Here is a 24,908-nt window from a genome sequence, read left to right on the forward strand (position 1 = left end):
TGAACCCGCGTCCCCTGCATCGGCAGATGGACTCTCAACCACTGCGCCACCAGGGAAGCCCCATTTACGATATATCTTTGCTCTGCAGAGCAGAATCTCTCTTTAACACGTAGGTTTGTTTGACCTTCAGATTGGTGACCGTACAAATACACTATCAGGTGTGCTTTATGTATGAGAGTACAAAAGGGACTGCCTGTAATTAACCTGCTAAAGGTCAGGCAGGGAAGAGGTGATGACCAGGGCTGAACTGCCACATGAAGTAGGATGGGTCTCCAGGCCCACGTCTTCCCCTGGCACTTGTGCTGCTCTCACAACGTCAGCCAGGCCCAGAGCTCCTTTCCTGGGTCTCTGATCTGTGGTCAGACCACTGCTTAGGCTCCTCTCCCAGTAAGGAAACATTTGTATTCAATAAATAGAAGTGAAGTTAGCTCCCAGCATCACCCACTAAACTATCAGTGAAATGAAAAATGCATCTCTTGACAAGAAGTTGTTCTGACATACTCAAGATCAAGGAAACCAGTTGCAGCCCCAAATGGGGATTATATAAGAAATGGGGATTATATAAATCTTCAAATCTGTGTGGCTGAGACAGAAATGGAAAAGACCAAGGACAGCACAGTGGTTAAGAGTGTAGCTTTTGCTGATAAAGGTGACCCATTAAAGTATCAGATAATCCTAAATAAAAATGTTAAAAAAAGTTTTGGAGTCAGGTGGGCAATTAAATTTTATGTTACTAGCTCTGTGCCTTGATGATAAATTCACCTCTCTGAGCCTCAGTTATTCTAACTATGAAATGGGACACCACCACTAAACTCACAGTGGTGTGGAAAGGATTAGAGGGAATGTAGTGGAGGCCATGAAAAGTGCCTTGCGTGTAACAGTGGGCGCGGTTTTATCATTGTTCGTGTGGTAAAAACCTTTTTTTCATCAAGTAGGTAACTTAAACATGGGGATGGGCTCGAGTGAGGTGGGCCAAGAGGGGAGATGTGCTAAAGAGCCCATTGACTCCTCAGCTCTTACTGTCATAAAACGCCGTTTAAAATCTCTTCTAAAGTAGAGGGAAACACAAGGCAGCAGCAGACCTGAGATTCTTGCTAGAGAAAGTCCCTGCTGGGCATCACAAAACTACTGTGGGCTGAAGATGACAGACCCCAAAGAGAAGAGGGGTTCAGGGCCCCCTGGAGGGTCTACCTCCAGCTAACATTAGGAACTTAATACACATTTGCTATTTTCTGTCATCCCTTTAAGCTTCTAACTCAAATCAGTGATTTCTAAATACATAAGGTTTCAAAGCATGAAGATTTAAAAATCTTTATAATCTCTAGGTCCCATGCTTTCCTAATTAATAATTATCCACCAGACCTTGATCAGCCTCTTTTTCCCTCGGAATATCCCACCTAATCTGCTTCCTTCATAATTAATTCCTCATTATACCAAATCTGAGCTAGTACCTCCCTCAAGGTTTTTATGAGCCCTGTCACACACAAACCCTTCTAGAAAACTGTGGCTAAGGAGCTGTTAATAAACTCTCCTTCTGTGTGTTGTCTTTGGAGAAATGTCTGTTTAGGTGGTCTTCCCAGTTTTTGATTGGGTTGTTTGTTTTTTTGTTGATGAGTTGTATGAGCCGTTTGTATACTTTGGAAATTAAGCCCTTGTCCGTTGCTTCGTTTGCAAATATTTTCTCCCATAGGTTATCTTCATTTTGTTTATGGGTTTCCTTTGCTGTGCAAAAGCTTGTAAGTTTGATTAGGTCCCATTTGTTTATTTTTGTTTTTATTTCTATTGGCTTGAGAGACTGACCTAAGAAAACATTGGTACGATTTATGTCAGAGAATGTTTTGCCTGTGATCTTGTCTAGGAGTTTTATGGTGTCATACCTTTTAAGTCTTTAAGCCATTATGAGTTTATTTTTGTGTATGGTGTGAGGGTGTGTTTTAACTTCATTGATTTACATGGGGCTGTCCAACGTTCCCAGCACCGCTTGCTGAAGAGACTGTCTTTTTCCCATTTTATATTCTTGCCTCCTATGTTGAAGATTAATTGATTGTAGGTGTGTGTTTTCTTTCCTGGGCTCTCTATTCTGTTCCATTAATGTCTGTTTTTGTGCCAGTACCACACTTTTGATTACTGTAGCTTTGTAGTATTGTCTGAAGTCTGGGAGGGTTATGCCTCCTGCTTTGTTCTTTTTTCTCAGGATTGCTTTGGCAATTCTGGGTCTTTTATGGTTCGATATAAATTTTAGGATTCTTTGTTCTAGTTCTGTGGGAACTGTCATGGGTAATTTGATAGGGATCACATGAAAAGATGCTCAACATCTCTAATTATTAGAGAAATACAAATCAAAACTACAATAAGGTATCACCTCACACCAGTCAGAATGGCCATCATTCACAGGTCTACAGATAGCAAATGCTGGAGAGGGTGTGGAGAAAAGGGAAATCTCCTACACTGTTGGGGGGAATGTAAATTGGTGCAGCCACTATGGAAAACAGTATGGAGGTTCCTCAAAAAACTAAAAGTAGAGTTGCCATATGATCCAGCAGTCCTACTCCTAGGCATATACCCAGACAAAACTATAATTCAAAAAGATACATGCACCCCGTGTTCATAGCACTATTTACAATAGCCAAGCCATGGAAACAACCTAAATGTCCATCAACAGATGACCGCATAAAGGTATGGTATATATTTATATACAGTGGAATACTACTCAGCCATCAAAAAGAATTAAATAATGCCATTTGTAGCAACATGGATGGACCTAGAGATTATCACACTAAGTGAAGTCAGAAAGAGAAAGACAAATACCGTAAGATACCACTTACATGTGGAATCTAAAATACGATACAAATCAATATATCTACAAAACAAAAACAGACTCACAGATACAGACAATAGATTTGTGGTTGCCAAGAGGGGTGGTGGGGGAGGGAAGGAGTGGGAGTTTGGGATGAGCAGAGGCAGACTATTATATATAGAGTGGATAAACAACAAGGTCCTACTGTATAGCACAGAGAACTACTGATATATTCAGTATTCTGTGATAAACCATACTGGAAAAGAATATGAAAAAGAATACGTATAACTGAGTCACTTTGCTGTACAGAAATTCACAAACAACACTAAATCAACTACAATAAAATTTAAAAAAAACTTCTTTACAACAGATTTGAATATACTTTTTACTAAGTTTATTAACACACTTGTTCTGCTGAATCACCACCTCCCAACACATCTGTGATGCAGGATTAAAATTCCAACCATCCCTATTTCGGTTATATTTAATCGCTTGTTGAAAGCCGTAATAATCCTCTCTTGGAGTACTTTATCTGAAAACAGTCTCATCTATAACATCTGCATGTTATATCAGCAGTTTAGGAGTGTGGCTGCCAGTGGCCTCAAATCCCAGTCTGAATTTAGTAGCTGTGTGTCTTTGAGCAAATTACATAGTGTCTCTGGGCTCAGTTTTCTCATCCATAAATTGGGATAACAGCACTCAGCCTCAAGGAGTTAGAAGAATGAAGGGAGAGAATGACTGCACAGGAAGGACTTACGCTCTACACGCTCTGTAAGTGTTGGCCGCCAACCATCCTGCTACCCACAGTGCCCCCTCCCTACCGCCGACCCAAGACGTGAGGGATGAGATGGCCTATGATGGGGCGGATGCCACAGGACACAAAGCACAGTTTTGCATTGTGTGAAATTTGGATCCCAGTGTGAGCCGACGAGAGATAAGCGTGGGCCCTGGTCAGAGCGGACAAGAAGCGGGTCAGAGGGCAAAAGTGACTTCTCACTCTCCGTAGAGTGCTTTCTTCTGGAGAAAAGGGTTCACATATACTCATGTGTAAAGCTATCAGAACTAAAGTACTTTGAGCGGCATATGAATAGAACAGAATTTCAAACGCAGAAAAAAGCCCCTAGGTTCTAATTTTCCTACAAAAATATTTACTGAGCTGTAGTAAACTCATCTTTTACTTAAAGCATTGAGTCAACCCCCAACCCCCAAATCCTGTACTTAAACAGGCCGGCCAGCTAAATTAGAAAGCATGGACCTGATGGAAAAATGAAACGAGATTACATTCTAGTCTCATTATCAAGATCAGATGTCAAGCTACTTCACCATAATTACCTGCTTAAAAATTTAATAATGCTTCTGCATGAATTTCAAAACTAGACACTTACCGACCATTGAGAATTTATTAAAATGAAAGAACGCCTTATGCCCTGCCTCCAGTTCAACAAAACAGCTAAGTGCGAGAGCCATGGATGGGGTTAAAATTATCCAAATCCTCTAATCAAGACACTGTTAGAGACAACGAAAGGGCGAAGAGAATCCTTGTGTAATTCAACTGTAAATCTGAACGGCTTCAGTTACATTATTTGTGGGGTCTAAATAGCATAGTAATATACAGCCGACAGAAAAGATAAAAACCATCTTTCTAGCAGATCAGATAACCCTAAGGCCTATTTACCATAATTGCTAAAACAATATGATTCTTGGGATCAAAGACTTGCAGAATAATGAATAAAATTCTCAAAGAGCATGTCTACCTATGTCACTTTGTTATCAGATCAAGTTGACCCCAAAGTAAAAGGGAAATACTTAGCTAATATGCATTTTAATAAAAACCACTGACAACTGAGGAAAAATAAATGCTTAATAATGAGAAACTGGAGAAAAACTTTAAAAAAAAAAAGACACTTGTATCCTTCATAAATAACCAATATCTAGGTTCTAATCAAAGCATATACATGATGTAGGTTAAAGTGCAAAAAAATTTCTTAAAATAATTTATAACCTAAAAATAATCATGAACTAATTTGGTCAGTCTGCATGTCTTGCAATGAAAGATGTTAGAAGATTAAAAAGAAAATTGTAATACTGCTTCTACCCTCATGGGGGATATAATCTAATCCATGACATGTGTTCTTTGGCCCAAGTCATTTTGTTTGGGTTCTTTTTTTTTTTGGCCATGTGGCTGGGCTTGCCGGGGGGTGGCGTCTTATTTCCCTGACCAGGGATGGAACCTGGGCCCCGGCAGTGAAAGAACCGAGTCCTAACCACTGGACCGCCAGGGAACTCCCAAGTCATTTTGTTTTTAATGACACAGGAAAATCTTTCCACAAAGCCTCTCTGAGGAGCAGATCTGTACTGGTATGTGGAGAACTGTACTTCAAAGTTAAAAAAACCAAAACAAAAACTGCACACACATGAACAAAAGTAACAGCTAAGAGGGCTTCCCTGGTGGCGCAGTGGTTGGGAGTCCGCCTGCCGATGCAGGGGACACGAGTACGTGCCCCGGTCCGGGAAGATCCCACATGTCGCGGAGCGGCTGGGCCCGTGAGCCATGGCCGCTGAGCCTGCGCGTCCGGAGCCTGTGCTCCGCAACGGGAGAGGCCACAACAGCGAGAGGCCCGCGTACCGCAAAAAAAAAAAAAGTAACAGCTAAGAAAAACATAGCTTAGTAACTGTTTAAATTAGAACTCTCCTTGCACTGTTTTGTAACCTAACAAACTTCAAGAAAAGAACGTTTTTCCTGAATTTATTTCTAGAAGAATTATATATAAGGAAGTTCGGTGGGAGAACTGCAATGCCATTACAATAAATGGAAGACAGGGAAAGGTGTATTTTTAATTCGTAAAACAGCATTTACAAAGAGAGCTCCATTACAGACTCAAAGCCCATTTCCACATAGTATTTTATTTCTCACAACATCCCCCATGACCCTGGTGTCCTAAACTGCCTTTGTGCCATTCCCATGCTGTGGCAAGGCTGTCTTGATGGGCCCAACGTCACTAACTCCACAGAGGCTGGCGCAAATATGAAGCACTAAGCAACTGAGGCTGGGTTTTGCAACACCAAGATGTGGTTCAGATGGAGAAATCCCCAAATTCAGGTAGTTACTATCCACTTGTCGACACGCTGTGCTCTTTGACAGAATGCCCTCAGTCCCCTCGGCCCCAGCCCTGGCTGCCGTGGGCAGTCAGTCTACCCCCCTACCCAACAGAGAAGACGGGTACCGGAGGGAGGGGAGACCAGAAGACGCCGCGTGCTTGCTTTTGTTTGTCCTCTAAAGGGGGGAGCTGCTGAATTGGCACACTTCTCTTTTAAACCAGATCACATATGAGATATACCTGTTTATATCTGCTTTGGATAATGTACAACATATGTTTTTGCCTCGGTTGCCGATTTAAATAGACGGTTTTAAGAGCTCCTGAAAACCCAGTACTGCTGACATTCATACAATGGGCCGTCCCTTATGCTGAGTTTCTTTTTCTTACCTCAACATCCTTCTTCAGTTTTTCCAGGAATACCTTTTTGTTATTGTCATCAATATAAATCTTTTGACCCTCGTTAATGAAATCATTATCCTTTAAAGTTGGCAGTTCTTTGGCCTAAAAAAAAAAAAAAGAAGAAGAATAAGAAAGAAGCTTGACTAAAATCTAAAAGACATGTATGCCCTCCAATCCTGGAGGTTAAGTTTCCACTCTTGGAAGCTGAATCTGCCCTGTTCACCGCAGAGGTCTTACCCAAGGCAACGACATGTGAGGTAGCTTGAGTGCCGCAAGGGGGCACCAGTGAGCTATGACCACTGGAAGCATTTCCACTAGGAATGGAGGGTCAGGTGTACTCCAATATTATGAGGCTTTTGTAACAGATTTCATGGTTTTCATACGAACGAACCTGACTGCTTTCTTAGATTCACTTTCTTAAAGAAGATTCACAAGAAGTCTCCTAGGTATAGAATTCATACCCTTGGAATTCTTTGTCAGGAACCCTCAATTTTCTTACTGGTATAACCCAACTCCACCCGTCCCTGACAACACACACACTTTTGGAATAGCCTTTGCTGGGTTCATGTTACAAATAACATGTTGTCTTGCTCAGAAAAGCACCACCTATAATCCTATCTAATTTCTGAGTCAGGGAGGATATGCAGCCAGAGGTTAGCGATCTGCCCTTCTAAGCCTTCCTGCACACCGCTCCAAGAAGGAAACTCTGTTTGCATCTGGGCAATATCGAAGGAAAATGTTTTCTAGAGTAAAGCATATTAAGATGAGAAGTTCTACCCTTTAAAAATAAACGAGAGGGTAGTGAGCTGGCAACTAAGCTATGCTTAGGCTGAGCAACACAAAGTAATGCGTGATTATCAAAACATGGGTCACAGGCAAAGAGAACAACCAAAAAACCAGCTTGTACTGCAGCATATAAAATAATAGAGGCCTATAGCTTTAAAATAGTGTGGGTTATTCAACTTCGTGCAACCTGCATTCTGGGAGAGTTCAAAACCCCTCCCCACACCTTTGGGCTGACCTTATAAGAAATAACCACTCCTGCTTATGTCTTCCAGTTGAAAGGAATCCAACATAATACATTGCCTTTCTTAGTATACTAATGAATGCCTCCTTTCCATAGTGTGAACTAAATGGGGAGGGAAAAAAAAAGGAAAGAACATACTGTCCTTCCTGGTCTCCACACTACCTCCCCCTCATTCAGAGTGATTAAAAGCTCACTGGGTACATCTGTCTACTGAACCACCATCCAAATCCCTAAACTGCTCACTTTTTCCTTTCTTTCTGTAAGGTACACACACATGTATGTAGACTACTCACATCTATCTGTACACACACACACACACACACACACACATGCATGTATATTATGCAATTCTAAATTAGCTTTGCTACTCATTTTAACTTTGAGAAAATGCAGTTTTGTGAGTTTCAAATTCGATATAACTATTGCCAAAATAATTATCCTTACAAAGCAGGTATAGCAAAGCTCAGAAATCCAGAGATCCCATTCAATAAGCGGTTACTGAATGTCACGTATAGGAATATAAAAATGAATAGGTCAACATTTCTATTCTAAAGGAGTTTGTAATCTTGTATGAGACACATCGAAGCAAGGAGGTAAGAAAACAAGGCAGCATGAGTTTGTGAGGCCTATAGATAAAGAATACGGTTCTTAGGGAGAGACGGGTCTACTTTCAAATATTTTATGCCGAGTCAGAGTCTGGGGAAATGAGATGCAGTGCCATTCTACACAAAAACTAGGGAGGGGCCTGGTAGACTAACTCTGTAAATTCATCATTAATCATTTAAAAATGTAAAATGTGAAAGAAAACCCTGAATGTGAAGATGGCGTGTTAATGTTAAATGTTTGAGTCAAGCACACAGACCTGACGTTCTTTTCCTAGAACTGAAACATAGTTTCACAGTGAATGAAATGCAAGGATCTGAAGTTTAACGAACTCAGAGGCTAGCGGAGCAGCTTTGTCAAAGGTACAAAACTGGGGTGCTTTAGAAAGCGCTGAAGCCAGATTTATGCACAAACACAGGAGATGGAGAGGGTCATGATTCTCCAAGCATTGGACAGCTCGGGCATTTGTCTGTTTAGGGGACGGTGGTGTGTGGTTGGGGGCATTGAGGATTAAGAGCTGCCTGAATTCTGCAACTTATTTTATATGTGCAAGCAGAGCAGGGGAGAGGGGTTTTTGTGCGTGGGTGCGTGTGTGCGAGAAACCTGAAGGCAGGGATGACAGGCTACAGACAGCGGTAAGCGACCCGTGTTGGTGATAGCAGTCTCATTAATGCAGATGAATGCCATTTCAGGGTCACCCCAGCAGCATTACCTCATGTGACAGGGAGAGTATAATCCTACCTCATAACACTCTGGACACCCTGTACTTTATTACTAGGCTTACTTGTGAATTTCGCAGGCACTAGGGTTGAATTTAGATTGGATCAAATTCAAAAAAGGGCAACCAGATTGGTTAAAAGACTTAAGGGCGTATTGAAAGGCTCAAGAGGTGCAGGCCGGTCCTTAGGGCAGCTGCCAGAGGAACCCAGCACTGGTCCACCAATGCCTACCCCCCGGTGTCAGCAGGATGGCAGAGGCTTTAGGAGCACAGGGTTTTGGAGACATGAATCCTGAGGTTCCCACCCTCCATCCACCCCTTACTTGCCAGGGGCCAGTTTCTGGAGCCCCTCCAGGCCGTTTGCATATGTGTAGAAGGGGGAGACCCTGCTAAGCCCTTGACAGGCATCTATTTATTTAAGTGCATTATCTCATTTACTCTTCGAAACAACCTTAACTCTTACTATCCACACTTTACCAACATGGAAACTGGGTTAAGTGAGACAACACAGCTAAGGTCTCACAGCCTGGTAAGTGGAGCTGGTAAGCCGGTTCCTGCGCTGAGATGCGGACCCGGGCTGCCTGACTCTTAGTACAACTCGACCTTTAGCTGAATGACTGAGGATTCGACCAAAACCCCTGTGACATTTAAATAGTGAGGCAAGTGGTTAGTGTCGTCACTGCCGTGAGCATTCAGTAATGCTGCATAGAAGATGTTTAAAAACAGAGATGAACTTTTTCTACTAAAAACTGAATGACGAGGATGAAGTCCCCTGACAGTAACGCACCCTCAAGAAAACCTTGTTGCCTGGCTTCTTAAAAATGTCAATCTATCCCTCTGATAATGAGCAGCATTTATACTAAAGACACACTTTTTTTTTTTTTTTTTGAGGGCAACTGTTTTGCTATGAATTAATGAACATCATAAACTCTCGGTGTGACACTGCCCACAAAGGTGATGTCTGCAGAGCAGCACAGAAGTAATCGTGGGCAGCAACCGGTCCCACCCTTTGTTTTGTGACACTGAATTACTTGCACTTAGCGGGGAGTTTTGAAAGCGTCAAAGTCACTGGGTCTGGTTCCTTTAATGGGCATCTTTCATACCCTTTCTAGCTCAATGCAGATACCAGCCAAACACCAGGGCTGAAGACATCAGCTCAGAAACACTTCTGAACTGTGGACTCGGATGCCGGCCTCCAGCCAGCGGTCAGCCACCTTTCTGAAGTGGTCGTAGGTGGAGTCTTCACTTATTAGCTCTGAATTAAGTTTTCCTGGCCAGTTTCACGTAGACTGGCAGCCTCCAAATGTGATGGGGAATTGCAGTACCTCATGTGGTACTTACTGGGAGGCAGCACCGAGGAGGCTGAGGCATGCGATGGGCCTGCTCTTCCTACACGGCCCTCCCCAGTCTGTCCAGCCTGGCCAGGGGAGTGAGGCTGCGTACAACCAAACCCAGGACCAAGGCCAGCACAGCCCAAGTCTAAGGCTAGTTCCTTTTGCAGGAAGTGATTGGACTAGGGTGGGTTGGACTCAAAATGGCATTCATCTCTACTAATGTGATGTGTCAATGTACAAACACAGCTAAAGGCGTAAGCAGAGCGATGTCAGTCCCCCTGCAACCGAGCTATCCTTATTTTGTTGTGTGGATAAAATTGGCAGAGTGAATATCCCTGGCACTTTCAATGCTGGGGGATGCCAGACCCCACGTAGATTCAGTATGGCCCAGATTTCTACTTGGGACACTGAAGCATGAGCTTCTGAGCACAGACTGGACCCAGGCCGCCAGGGTTGTATCTCAGTTGCTCCAGTTATTAGCTGTGTGACTTAGAGTAAGTTACTTAACCTCTCTGTGACTTGGCTTCCTCATCTTTAAATGGGGGTTAGCAAACCACACTGCTGTGAGGACTATACCCATTCATACACCTAAAAAGCTTAGCGCCCTGCTTGCCATGTAGAGAGTTATATATAAATATTCTTGTTATTTGCTGGTCATATTCTCAAGTATGGCGTGTGTATCTAGAGAAAAGTTCATCACTGATGAATTCAGAGCAAGGTTTTTTTTAAAGTTGCATATTTTTAAAGCACATTTAACACTTTTATAATAGTTGAGGTGTTTAGACCCAGCTGCTCAATCTGTCCAAACCTCAGTTTCCTCATCTATATAGTGGAATATTAATAATACCTATCCAATAGGGTTAGCGTGTGAATGAAATGACAGTGCTTGGCAATGAGAACTCACTAGATATTAGTTTGCGTCTTAGTTACACATTAGCTTTGACCGTGACCAATACTGTTACATAGTGTTTTGAACTACTAAAGAATACAGACTTGCCCATCGTCTTCTAGCCTTCCTGATTTTCTAAAAGTAGGCTCTTTAAATTTGGGATATCAGTAACCTAAGCCATGTTTAAAATTGCCTGTTTTCAGGTTTTATTATTAGGCACAAACCTCACGTGACTTTTCTACACACGGCCTTTAAGTTCTGAAGATACTTTCCTTATTGCACACACACCTAGCACACACAAGTGCAAGGTCATTTCACTTCACTGTATCAGACAAGGTGCACTAGAGGCTACATTGGCATAAGCCCCTACCGTGGCTGCTGTCCAAACCTTGACTGTGAATTCTCTTGGTCAGAAAGACCTCTCGTCACCGCAAAAGCTCTCCCTAGCCAGAAAACCTCACTGAAACCCAAGTGAGAATAAAATGTTGCTTTATAATAATTGGGTAAGTTAAATTTTTAGGGTAATAAAGTATATTTTATTACTATGGAATAAAATACTTCGATATCTATGGCCAAAGAGAGAAGTTTGCTGACTTTTGTTTTACCTTAATTTTTCACGTGTTTAGTTTTTCTCAGCAAGTAGGTGATAATAGTGGGTAATTTAGTGAATGTGATTTTGCTGACCTAAAGCAAAAATTCACTAGTTGGATCCCAGTAGCCAGAAAACAACCCCAAAACTAGAAAGTAACAAGCTCCTTGGGAACACTTCACTTGCTATGAGCTGTAAAAAGAAAATTGTTTCATTATAAACATTCCCGCCCCTGCATTTGTAACTACATTATTGGGTGAAAAGTCTTTTGTTTCTTGGGGTTTTTTTTGGCTGCGCTTTGTGGCTCGTGGGATCTTAGTTCCTTAACCAGGAATCGAACCTGGGCCCATGCAGTGAAAGCGCTGAGTCCTAACCACTGGACCCCCAGGGAATTTCCAGTTTTTAGTTTCTTTTAAGGCACAGTATTATATAGGCTGTCGCTTGGCAAGTCCATATTCTTCAATAGTAAGAAACACACTATTAACAGTGTCAGTCATGGTCAAAGATGCTTTATGTGCAACTAAAACACAAGTGGACCTGAGAGTTGAGGTATACACACAACTGCATCAGGGCTTGAAGATAACCAATGTGTGGATAGTATTCTAAATGTATAAATGCTTCTGAATATAAGGATTCCTTAGGGTTCAATAAAAGATATAAATGATCTCTAAGGAGAGATTTGGCTAGGGGTTTGAGATTAAAAAAGGAAAAATGTTCAGAACGAAGAGCTACAAAGTCCAGAGCTTTCGTTTTTAGAACTGTGCCTCTGTGGCCAGCTCGGCAAAGACCCAGGCGTAAATGCAGTGGCCAGAGAGAAAATTAGATTCCAGGAGGGCAAAGGAAGCACGGGGCTCTGCTTCCTCCCGTTAGAACGGTAGACAGGAGGTTTTTTAAAAAGACAAGGCATTAGAACTTCCCTTCTAATATAAAAATATTTAGCACTTTTTATAAACTTTAAAATTTTAAATTACTAAATTTTGCACATTCTCTGAAAACAAAAGATAATGCTTATCAAAAGGATTTAAATCTTCTGTTTCAAAAAGAAGTTAAGCTGTTTGTAATATCTAACTATTTCATTGGGTTCTGTGACCTGGTGCGTGATTGCTGTTATTTGCATGGAGTTTAGTAATACTGAATGTGTTAAGAGTTAGTAAAGCCAGAAATTACATGGAAATCTTAATTAGATCTTTAATGTCACTAAAATGTCTTTTGGATGACTCAAAAATTTTTAAATCAAATATTTAAAATCTATATTTACAGCCATAAACTTTAAATACAGAATTCAAACTACAATGTACTGGATTTAACATCATTATACAGTTAACTTTTACAAAGAGTCTATTAAATTGCCACTAACAGGAAAAAGAAAAAGAATACATGTACTTAAAATGCACAGAGCCAAAATTTACATAATACAGAGTCACGTTTAAGCATGGAAACCTTAACAGAAAGATGGAATGTACTTCTGTCACACTCGAGTGTTTAATGCAAACAGGATTCTGGCCCCAGAAGGTTTCAATGCAAAGGATAACGCATAGCATAGCGCTCCGTGATTACAGGACTTGTATTTCAGAAAGAAACGAACTTTTCCTCAATGTGCTCATTGGACAACCTGTTTTTAAAAAGTCTAATTGTAACCTTCGACATCTAAGATTGCTGCCTGGTGTCCCTTTGATGGGCCATATTATGACACTCAGAGCTGAATGCACAACATAAAAAACATGTACTAACTATTGTCTCAAGTTAGGGACTGCTTATTATGTTCCTGATTTACTTGTTAGTCCAAGCTCACCTGAATAAAAATAAACTTGCAAAGAAAGTATAAGCCCCTTTTCATCAGGCTTGCCAAAGTAACTTCATAAAAATCAGAGTCTGGAACTGATGAACAATCATCGACAGGAAGACACTGGAACTCACCAAAAAAGATACCCCACATCCAAAGACAATGGAGAAGCCACAATGAGACTGGAGGAGGGGCGCAATCACAATAAAATCAAATCCCGTAACTGCTGGATGGGTGACTCACAAACTGGAGAACACTTTTACCACAGAAGTCCACCCACTGGAGTGAAGGTTCTGAGCCCCACATCAGGCTTCCCAACCTGGGGGTCCGGCAACAGGAGGAGGAATTCCTAGAGAATCAGACTTTGAAGGCTAGTGGGATTTGATTGCAGGACTTCAAAAGGACTGGGAGAAACAGAGACTCCACTCTTGGAGGGCACACACAAAGTAGGGTGCGCATCAGGACCCAGGGGGAAGGAGCAGTGACCCCAAAAGAGGCCAAACCAGACCTACCTGCTACTGTTGGAGGGTCTCCTGCAGAGGTGGGGGGTGGCTGTGGCTCACCATGGGGACAAGGACACTGGCAGTAGAAGTTCTGGGAAGTACTTCTTGGTGTGAGCCTTCCCAGAGACCACCATTAGCCCCACCAAAGAGCCGGGCAGTCTCCAGTGCTGGGTGGCCTCAGGCCAAACAACCAACAGGGAGGGAACCCAGCCCCACCCATCAGCAGACAAGTGGATTAAAGTTTTACTGAGCTCTGCCCACCAGAGCAACATCCAGCTCTACCCACCACCAGTCCCTCCCAACAGGAAGCTTGCACAAGCCTCTTAGACAGCCTCATCCACCAGAGGGCAGACAGCAGAAGCAAGAAGAACTACAGTTTTGCAGGCTGTGGAAGGAAAACCACATTCACAGAAAGGTAAGACAAACGAAAAGGCAGAGGACTTTGTACCAAATGAAGGAACAAGACAAAACCCCAGAAAAACAACTAAATTAAGTGGAGATAGGCAACCTTCCAGAAAAAGAATTCAGACTTACAGTGAAGATGATCCAGGACCTCAGAAAAAGAATGGAGGCAAAGATTGAGGAGATGCAAGAAACGTTTAACAAAGACCTAGAAGAATTAAAGAACAAACACCTAGAAGAATTAAAGAACAAACACCTAGAAGAATTAAAGAACAAACAGAGATGAACAATACAATAACTGAAATGAAAAATACACTAGAAGGAACCAATAGCAGAATAACTGAGGCAGAAGAATGGATAAGTGACCTGGAAGACAGAGGGTGGAATTCATTACTGCGAACAGAATAAAAAAAAAAGAATGAAAAGAAATGAAGACAGCCTAAGAGACCTCTGGGCAACATCACATGCACAAACATTCAAATTATAGGGGTCCCAGAAGGAGAAGAGCGAGAGAAAGGACCCAAGAAAATATCTGAAGAGATTATAGTTGAAAACTTCCCTAACATGGGAAAGGAAATAGCCACCAAAGTCCAGGAAGCACAGAGAGTCCCAGGCAGGATAAACCCAGGAGAAACACACCAAGACACATAGTAATGAAATTGACAAAAACTAAAGACAAAGAAAATTATTGAAAGCAGCAAGGGAAAAATGACAAATAAAATACAAGGGAACTCCCATAAGGTTAGGGAACTCCCATAAGGTAAATAGCTGATTTCTAGCAGAAACTCTACAGGCCAGAAGGGAGTGGCATGATCTGTTTAAAGTGATGAATGGGAAGAACCTACAACCAAGATTACTCTACCTGGCAAGGATCTCATTCAGATTCGATGGAGAAATCAAAAGCTGTACAGACAAGCAAAAGCTAAGAGAATTCAGCACCACCACACCAGCTCTACAAGAAATGCTAAAGGAACTTCTCTAAGTGGGAAACACAAGAGGAGAAAAGGACCTACAAAAACAAACCCAAAACAATTAAGAAAATGGGCATAGGAACATACATATCAATAATTACCTTAAACGTGAATGGATTAAATGCTCCAACCAAAAGACACAGGCTTGCTGACTGGATACAAAATCAAGACCCATATATATGCTGTCCACAAGAGATCCACTTAAGACCTAGGGACACATACAGACTGAAAGTGAGGGGAGGGAAAAAGATATTCCATGCAAATGGAAATGAAAAGAAAGCTGGAGTAGCAATACTCATATCAGATAAAATAGATTTTAATGTTACAAGAGACAAGGAAGGACACTACATAATGATCAAGGGATCAATCCGAGAGGAGACATAACAATTATACATGCACCCAACATAGGAGCACCTCAATATATATGGCAACTGCTAACAGCTATAAAAGAGGAAATCGACAGTAACACAATAATAGTGAGGGACTTTAACACCTCACTTACACCAATGGACAGATCATCCAGACAGAAAATTAATAAGGAAACACAAGCTTTAAATGACACAATAGACCAGATAGATTTAATTGATATTTATAGGGCATTCTATCCAAAAACAGCAGATTACACTTTCTTCTCAAGTGCACATGGAACATTCTCCAGGACTGATCGCATCTTGGGTCACAAATCAAGCCTTGGTAAACTTAAGAAAATTGAAATCATATCAAGCATCTTTTCTGACCACAACTCTATGAGATTAGAAATCAATTACACAGGAAAAAATGTAAAAAACACAAACACATGGAGGCTAAACAATACGTTACTAAATAACCAAGAGATCACTGAAGAAATCAAAGAGGGAATAGAAAGATACCTAGAGACAAATGACAATCCAAAACCTATGGGTGCAGCAAAAGCAGTTCTAAGAGGGAAGTTTATGGCAATACAAGCCTACCTCAAGAAACAAGAAAAGTCTCAAATAAACAATCTAACCATAACCCTAAAGGAACTGAGATAGACGAACAAACAAAACCCAAAGTTAGTAGAAGGAAAGAAATCATCAAGGTCAGACCAGAAACAAATGAAATAGCAACAAAGAAAACGACAGCAAAGATCAATAAAACTAAAAGCTGGTTCTTTGAGAAGATAAACAAAATTGATAAACCTTTAGCCAGACTCATCAAGAAAAACAGGGAGAGGACTCAAATCAGTAAAATTAGTAGTGAAAAAGGAGAAGTTACAATGGACACCACTGAAATACAAAGCATCCGAAGAGACTACTACAAGCAACTCTATGCCAATAAAATGGACAACCTGGAAGAAATGGACAAATTCTTAGAAAAGTATAAACTTCCGAGACTGAACCAGGAAGAAATAGAAAATATGAACAGACCAATCACAAGTAATGAAATTGAAACTGTGATTAAAAATCTCCCAACAAACAAAAGTCCAGGACCAGATGGCTTCACAGGTGAATTCTATCAAACATTTAGGAAGAGCTAACACCCATCCCTCTCAAACTCTTCCAAAAAATTGCAGGGGAAAGAACACTCCCAAACTCATTCTAGGAGGCCACCATCACTCTGATACCAAAACCAGACAAAGATACTACAAAAAAAAGAAAATTACAGACCAAAATCATTGATGAATATAGATGCAAAAATCCTCAACAAAATACTAGCAAACAGAATCCAACAACACATTAAAAGGATCATACACCATGATCAAGGAGGATTTATCCCAGGGATGCAAGGATTCTTCAATATACGTAAATCAATCAATGTGATACACCATATTGAAGAATAAAAACCATATGATCATCTCAATAGATGCAGAAAAAGCTTTTGACAAAATTCAACACCCATTTATGATAAAAACTCTCCAGAAAGTGGGCATAGAGGGAACCTACCTCAACATAATAAAGGCCATATATGACAAACCCACAGCAAACATCATTCTCAATGGTAAAAAACTGAAAGCATTTCCTCTAAGATCAGGAACAAGACAAGGATGTCCACTCTCACCACTATTATTCAACATAATTTTGGAAGTCCCAGACATGGCTATCAGGAAGAAAAGGAAATAAAACGAAAACAAATTGGAAAAGAAGAAGTAAAACTGTCACTGTTTGCAGATGATATGATACTATACATAGAAAATACTAAAGATACCACCAGAAAACTACTAGAGCTGATCAATGAATTTGGTGAAGTTGCAGGATGCAAAATTAATACACAGAAATCTCTTGCATTCCTATACACTAATGATGAAAAATCTGAAAGAGAAATTAAGAAAACACTCCCATTTACCATTGCACTAAAAAGAATAAAATACCTAGGAATAAACCTACCTAGGGAGACAAAAGAGCTGTATGCAGAAAACTATAAGACACTGATGAAAGAAATCAAAGATGATACCAACAGATGGAGAGAGATACCATGTTCTTGGATTGGATTAATCAGTATTATGAAAATGACTCTACTACCCAAAGCAGTCTACAGATTCAATGCAATTCCTGTCAAATTACCAGTGGCATTTTTTACAGAACTCGAACAAAAAATCTTAAAATTTATACGGAGACACGAAAGACCCTGAATAGCCAAAGCAGTTTTGAGGGAAAAAAATGGAGCTGGAGGAATGCGACTCCCTGACTTCAGACTATAGTATAGAGCTACAGTAATCAAGACAATATGGTACTGGCACAAAAACAGAAACGGAGATCAATGGAACAGAATAGAAAGCCCAGAGATAAACCCAGGCACCTATGGTCAACTAATCTATGACAAAGGAGGCAAGGATATACACTGGAGAAAAGACAGTCTCTTCAATGAATGGTGCTGGGAAAACTGGACAGCTACATGTAAAAGAATGAAATTAGAACACTCCCTAACACCATACAGAAAAATAAACTCAAAATGGATTCGAGACCTAAATGTAAGACCAGATACTATAAAACTCTTAGAGGAAAACATAGGAAGAACACTCTTTGACATAAATCACAGCAAGATCTTTTTTGATCCACCTCCTAGAGTCATGGAAATAAAAACAAAAATAAACAAATGGGACCTAATGAAACTTAAAGGATTTTGCATAGCAAAGGAAACTACAAACAAGACTAAAAGACAGCCCTCAGAATGGGAAAAAATATTTGCAGATGAATCAACGGACAAAGGATTAATCTCCAGAATATATGAACAGCTCATGCAGCTCAATATTAAAGAAACAAACAACCCAATCAAAAAATGGGCAGAAGACTTAAATAGACATTTCTCCAAAGAAGACACACAGACGGCCAAGAGGCACATGAAAAGCTGCTCAGCGCCACTAATTATTAGAGAAATGCAAATCAAAACTACAACGAGGTATCACCTCACACCAGTTAGAATGGGCATCATCAGAAAATCTACAAACAACAAATGCTGGAGAGGGTGTGGAGAAAAGGGAACCCTCTTGCACTGTTGGTGGGAATGTAAATTGATACAGCTACTATGGAGAACAGTATGGAGGTTTCTTAAAAAACTAAAAATAGAATTACCATATGATCCAGCAATCCCACTATTGAGCATATACCCAGAGAAAACCATAATTCAAAAAGACACACACACACACACACACATGCACCCCAATGTCCATTGCAGCACTATTTACAACAGGTAGGTCATGGAAGCAACCTAAATGCCCTTTGACAGACGAATGGATAAAGAAGGTGTTGTACATATATACAGTGGAATACTACCCAGTCATAAAAAGGAATGAAATTGGGTCATTTGTAGAGACGTGGGTGGATCTAGAGACTGTCAATACAGAGTGAAGTAAGTGGGAAAGAGAAAAACAAATATCGTATATTAACGCATATATGTGGAACCTAGAAAAATGGTACAAATGAACCGGTTTGCAGGGCAGAATCAGAGATTCAGATATAGAGAACAAACGTATGGACACCAAGGGGGGAAAGTGGCAGGGTGGTGGTGGTGGTGGTGGGATGAATTGGGAGATTGGGATTGACATGTATACACTAATATGTATAAAATGGATAACTAATAAGAACCTGCTGTATAAAAAAATAAGTAACATTCAAAAAAAAAAAAAATCAGAGTCTCTGGGGCTGAAGATATACTCCAGAAATATTTCTGCAAGCGGGAGACTTTTTAGGTAATCCTTACATTGGAGCTAGGTTAAAGATAATTTGCTTGAATAACATCACATATGTGGTATCAATTTTGGGGTAATAAGAGATGTTAAAGATTTTATAATAAAATCAGTTCTGCTTCTCAAAATATCCAAGCCACAAATCTGTTACATGGAAAGGCAAATTAGTGAATATGGGTGAAGTTCAGACAGAAGTGGCAAAGATGGCAGGTGTTTTCTCACAAAAGGTACAATATAACCTTTAACAACGTAAGCATAGTGTCTACACAAGTTCACAGCTTGGGAAGTGATCCAACATGTCTTAATAACTAGTTATTACCCCAATGAGAATGTACACATTTGTGACCAGCATCTGGATACGAAAGTCTCATAATTTTTATTCTGAATCTCTTTGTGTAAATGTAGAAAGAGAATATACCTCAACATACTTGTAGAAATAGCGCTGCAACTAAGCAGCACAAAACCGGATGAGCCCTATCATAGTTCTACAATTTAGAACTGTTATGCCTGGTGGAACCCAGCTGTTGGTTATTTATTTTCCCTAAAAGCTGATATTTAGGAAGTGAAACTTACTCCTTTTCTAATACTGTCAGACTTTTCAGAATGACCCTTTAACTCTAAGTGACATGGTGACAGTTTGGTTTTCCTCCATGAGCTGTGATGTGACAGTTAAACCATGTGCAAGCCCTACAAAATAGATTTGTTTCCATCTGATTGGAAGATTCTGTTGCACGGATGTCGATGGTGATAATCTAAGAAATGTCAAAATCTGAAAATGCAAGAAGTTTGCTAAGTCGTATAGTTTCTGGTTTAATACTAATCTAGTGAACATCGTAAGTTTATTGTTTTATTATACAGCTGCAGCAGGTTGGCTTAAACTCAAGCCACATACTATATTTTGGAGGTTGTGTCTCCGCCCCAACTCTTTTTGAAACCAACTGCATAAGTTGCCAGCTTAAAAAAAAAAATTCCCACATCTATCACTGCTTCTGTGTGACTGGGATAATCTGAGTTCAGTTCATTCCAGTGAAACTGAGTTTATGCACTGCCATAAACCAGTCTGGCCTGAGGACTAATGCTGTCATCTGGGAGATGCTCACAGGAGTTACTTCATGTTATCTTTCTTCTTCACATGCCACTCTTACCAAAGTCCAAAGGACTCACTTTAAAACTCCGCTTCCCAGAATAACCCCCATGGTTTACATTATAGGGTTCTTAAGGCTTTGCTCAGACATCTGCAAACTTATGTAAGAGTTCAGACCTTTTTTTCCATTAGTAATAGCAATCACCTTAACCCATGCCTCGAGCAGACAGGATTTAAGTGATTGTCAAGTCTGCTGAAGTGCACCTCTGTGGGAGGGAAAGCCTCATTTGAAAAAAGGGATTCTTGCAAACACTAAAGCATGAGGACCAATGAAATCCTTTAATAAATGAAGACTAAGTCAGATGATTTATCCCCAAACCCCAAACTTCCATTAGTGCCAGAGCAGGGGCTGGGACTCAGATTTGCTAGGGCTCTGCTTGGTGCCTTTCCCCTCCAGACCCCCTTTTATAAAACATCTCCGGGCCAGGAGGCAGATGGCCCTGCTTCTGCCCGGATGGCGTATTTCCCCCTGCACTCTGGGCACCAGGATAGCTGTGTCTAACACTGGCTGGCAAAGGGAAATGATTCACAGAAGAAATGATATCAATCTTTCTTCATTCACAGAAGAAATGAATTTCACAGAAGGTTAAAGCATTAGCGGAGTTGAGGGCCTAAAAACCTTGACAATCTCCCATTAACTGATCATCCACTGACAACGGAAAAGGAAGCGCTTTTTAACTGATAGCAAAGGAAGGTTCCCAGAAGGACACACTGCTGTTTTGTACCTTATGCTCCAAGCTTACCATCTTTTGTTACCTTGCCTTTAACTCATCCTAAAGAACCAGATGGAGGTGGTAATTAATTATAATTCGTTACAATTTAAAGATCACAAAAGAAATGCTGAAAACTGGTTTAGGAAAGCATTGTTTTTTGTTTTGTTTTTTTTGATGTGAGGGTATTAATGATTAATTTTCCTGAACCTTCAGTCAGTAGTAGGTAAAATGTCAGAGATGGTGACAGTCAGTTAATTGCCAGGGCAATTCACAATTCCGAAGAATCGACCAGGCAGCTTTTTGTAGCCCATGATCAAAGTGTCAACAGTGATTATTGCCAATATAGTTATACAAATGCCAACTGCAGGGCAGCTGTTTTCTTTCAAACGGGTTCCAGGGAGAAGGTTAGATGTTAAAAGGAATCTTCTTATTGTGACCCAATGACCCCATTATACAGGCTTTACTTTACTTAATAAAACCAGACATGAGTTTTGAGAAGAACTGCATAGAACGATGAACAAAATGCATATCTGTGTAAATCCCCAGGACTCGCTCTCTCTCCCTCTCAAGAACATGGACTCTTTAAAGAGTCAGGTCAAATCCCCCAGAAATCAAGTGAGTCCAGTTATGTTTTCTTTTACTTGCCCGGATTCCCTGCTGGGTAGCTTGCTTGCTGGCAGCATGCTAAGACTGTCATTTGTAAAAAGCGGTCCGCTCAGCTATAATTACTAATTTGATGTCACACTGGAATTGCAGTGCAGCTGTGAAAAGATGGACCACCAGGGAGATTCGCATTTCTGTCTCATTTAGAGGGGGCGATACTGCTGGAGCCATGAATGGAGGATGCCCTTCCATTAATAAAGGAAAGAATTAAAGAATAAAACAAGTCATAGCAGCTGTCAGAATCTGACAACGGTTTAAAAAAAAAAAAGACACCGTTCTGCTCTTTTTACAAAAAAAAATTCAAGACATCTATACACGCATGTTCTGATACTTGTTGCCATGAAAGTGATTCCATTATTGTTGGAATATAACTTCTTTATTTCCTTCAGTTCCATCTTCATTATTATGCTAATGCAAATCACACTAATTACGTGTCAAGCTCAAATCGTAGGGAGGGGACCTTTCTGCACCTATATCACGAAATATCTGAAATGACAGTTTTAAAACTTACCATCAACAAGCGAAAAGTATGTGAAATTAAAACAGCTACAATGATGCAAATGAAAGAAAAACTAAGAATTCAGATTACTAATTAAGCCACATCAATGGAGACTCTGTGAAAATTGTTCTTTGCAATTTCGTAGAAAATGATTATACAATGATTGCAATGAAAATATTCTTGCAGACCATTTCGTTTCATTTATAAAAGGCTAAAATGTAGAAAATATTTTCAGCCTTCTCCAATTATTTCTAACTAGAGATAACAATGACTGCTTTGATAATTTATGGTTTTATTCGTGAAGACAAAGAACAGCATGCTTTTTGGAAGAGTCAAAAATATTGACTGATCATGGAAAGAAAACCTGAAAATTGACAGAAAAAGGAAAGCAACGAAAATTTTTTGAACTTAAAAACCCAAGGGTTTTAAGAGTTCAGCTCCATTAATACATTTCATTTACTGTTACGTGTTACAGTTAGTAAATGTTACCTTGGTTGTCGCCAGATTATAAACAAACTGCCATATCAGAGAGACATCATGTCCTATTGTCAAGGCAGGCACAGTCTCCAGAAATTGCCAGTTTTAATTACTTTCACATCCCACGTCTTCAAGCTACTTCCTCTGTGAGTGCCTGTGCCCAGTGAGCGCCAGTAAGCTAAAAGGGCAGGCGGATGATGCTTTGGAGCTGCTGCTCCTGGAAGAAGAGCTATCAGGAACCCCAAGCCCAGAAAGCAGCAGAAAGCATTGAATTCTTCCTAGGGGCTGCTGCGTAGACAATCCTCATGTTTACATAGTGTAAGATACAGTGACACAGGCTGTACTTACAGAAATACCTGCACTTCTTAAATGGAGGAAATATGAATTGGTTATTTTTGCCAACATGGTATGAGGCCAAACGATTTATTTCATTACTTTTTTTTACTTTTAAATCAAGACTCAACGAACTGCCTTAGTACCATATTGTTTTGGAGTTACATGTTTTTGTCAATGAAACATTGTAGTGATATGTTTCCTTGTTCATCTTCATGATTCATGGGGTAATATGAATTTTTGATAATAAATCCTCTTCTTTTAAAAAAACGAAATAAGTCTCAAACATTTTAGAAGGTTAGAAATGTGTGCTCTGGGCTGGAACCCCGGCTGTGTCATGTCAAAACTGTGGTGCAAGTTACAGCCTGTCAAGTAACTTCATTGACGCAAAGGAAGTAATAATAGCCTCCACCTTAAAGGTGGTGGTCAGGATGACATGAGCAAATTGGTGTAAAATTTACAGCAGGCTTGGCATATAGTACACGTTCCGTTCAACAAACGGTGGTTACTATTACTTACCTTTTAAATCCCAGTACTTTAACAATAAAAAAAATAACCCACAGTTAAGGTAAGGTTTTGCCTCTGTCACCGACTGTGTGGCAACGTAAGCTTCTGGGTCTCAAATCGATCATGTGTGAGGTGGGGAAATGGGACTCTGACCTCTTAAGGTACCTCCTGTCTCTGACGTCTCTGAGTCCACCTCCAGGGGAGATGGTTTGAGGAACAATTTGTGCACATTCAATAGAAGATAAAAGCATCCTAGCAGCATCCTCAGAAAAGTGGGTTTCTGTTAAACACATTCTGTAATTTCATGTCTTTTTCACAGAAACCTACACCAATGAAGGGCTAAATATTTTTGGTGAGGCGGGGGGGGGGGGGGGGGGTGGAACTGTGGTAAATGCCCTGGGTTCCTGGCAAGTGTCTAGAGGCAGAGCTGCGGAGGGACAGACAGGTAACTGAATGTTCTGCTCTTGAGGATGAGCCGTCATAGCCACGTCAAATACTGTGGCTTTCCTTCCTATGTGTCCTTGTTTTAGGACTTCGGATTCTGCAGCAATCACCCCACTGGCTGTAACTGTCTTTCTTGGCATTGTTATTGTCATAGCAGACCAAGCCCCTGGGCATAGAAGCTGGAGAAATCAAAATGAACAGAAAAAAAAGGCCACTAGCAGTAGTCTCAAGAGACCTGGGAACGAAATAAAAACAGCAACCCCTGTGGAGTAGCGCACAGCATCAGGGCCACAGCTCTTACTCCGGGGCTGCCTTCTTTTGATGACACTGAAAAAGCCTTCTTTCAATGCCAGTGTGTGGTTCTTTAAACAGCCCAGATATTTTCTCCTAGCAGAAAATCCTAATAATACTAAGCCTCTGAGTTTCTCATGGACTAAAACTCAAACACCGGCTTGAGTCTTTGGCACCTGGAAAAAATGTTTACATAGCAACATGTAAACAGAAGTTGACAATCTGTTGTTTCTGCTGCTTTTGGCCAAAGCCGGTGGCGTCACGGTGATTTACACAGAGGTTGGAAGTGTGAAAATGTAGTCACTGGTGCACAGTAAAAATATAAACTGTCAAAGGAGCCACCGTTTCCTTTTTCTCTGCCTCACTTTTTTTTTTTTTTTTTTTTGCAGTACGTAGGCCTCTCACTGTTGTGGCCTCTCCCGTTGCGGAGCACAGGCTCCGGACGCACAGGCTCAGCGGCCATGTCTCACGGGCCCAGCTGCTTTGCGGCATGTGGGATCCTCCCGGACTGGGGCATGAACCTGCGTCCCCTGCATCGGCAGGTGGACTCTCAACCACTGCACCACCAGGGAAGTCCTGC

General features: G+C 40.8%; 1 protein-coding gene across 2 annotated transcripts in view; it reads right to left on the reverse strand.

The window, feature by feature from the left end:
* PIP4K2A (phosphatidylinositol-5-phosphate 4-kinase type 2 alpha) overlaps positions 1-24,908 on the reverse strand; it is a 177,685-nt gene that overhangs the window by 8,887 nt on the left and 143,890 nt on the right. For both annotated transcript variants that reach the window (XR_010934027.1, XM_067702995.1), the window contains exon 7: positions 6,283-6,396. Coding sequence is in view for 1 of the 2 variants with exons in the window: in XM_067702995.1 (XP_067559096.1) it covers positions 6,283-6,396 (114 nt within the window). In the remaining variant the exon portion in view is untranslated. The remainder of the gene's footprint in view (positions 1-6,282; positions 6,397-24,908) is intronic.

This window comes from Pseudorca crassidens, chromosome 1 (assembly GCF_039906515.1).
Source record: "Pseudorca crassidens isolate mPseCra1 chromosome 1, mPseCra1.hap1, whole genome shotgun sequence".
Taxonomy (NCBI): domain Eukaryota; kingdom Metazoa; phylum Chordata; class Mammalia; order Artiodactyla; family Delphinidae; genus Pseudorca; species Pseudorca crassidens.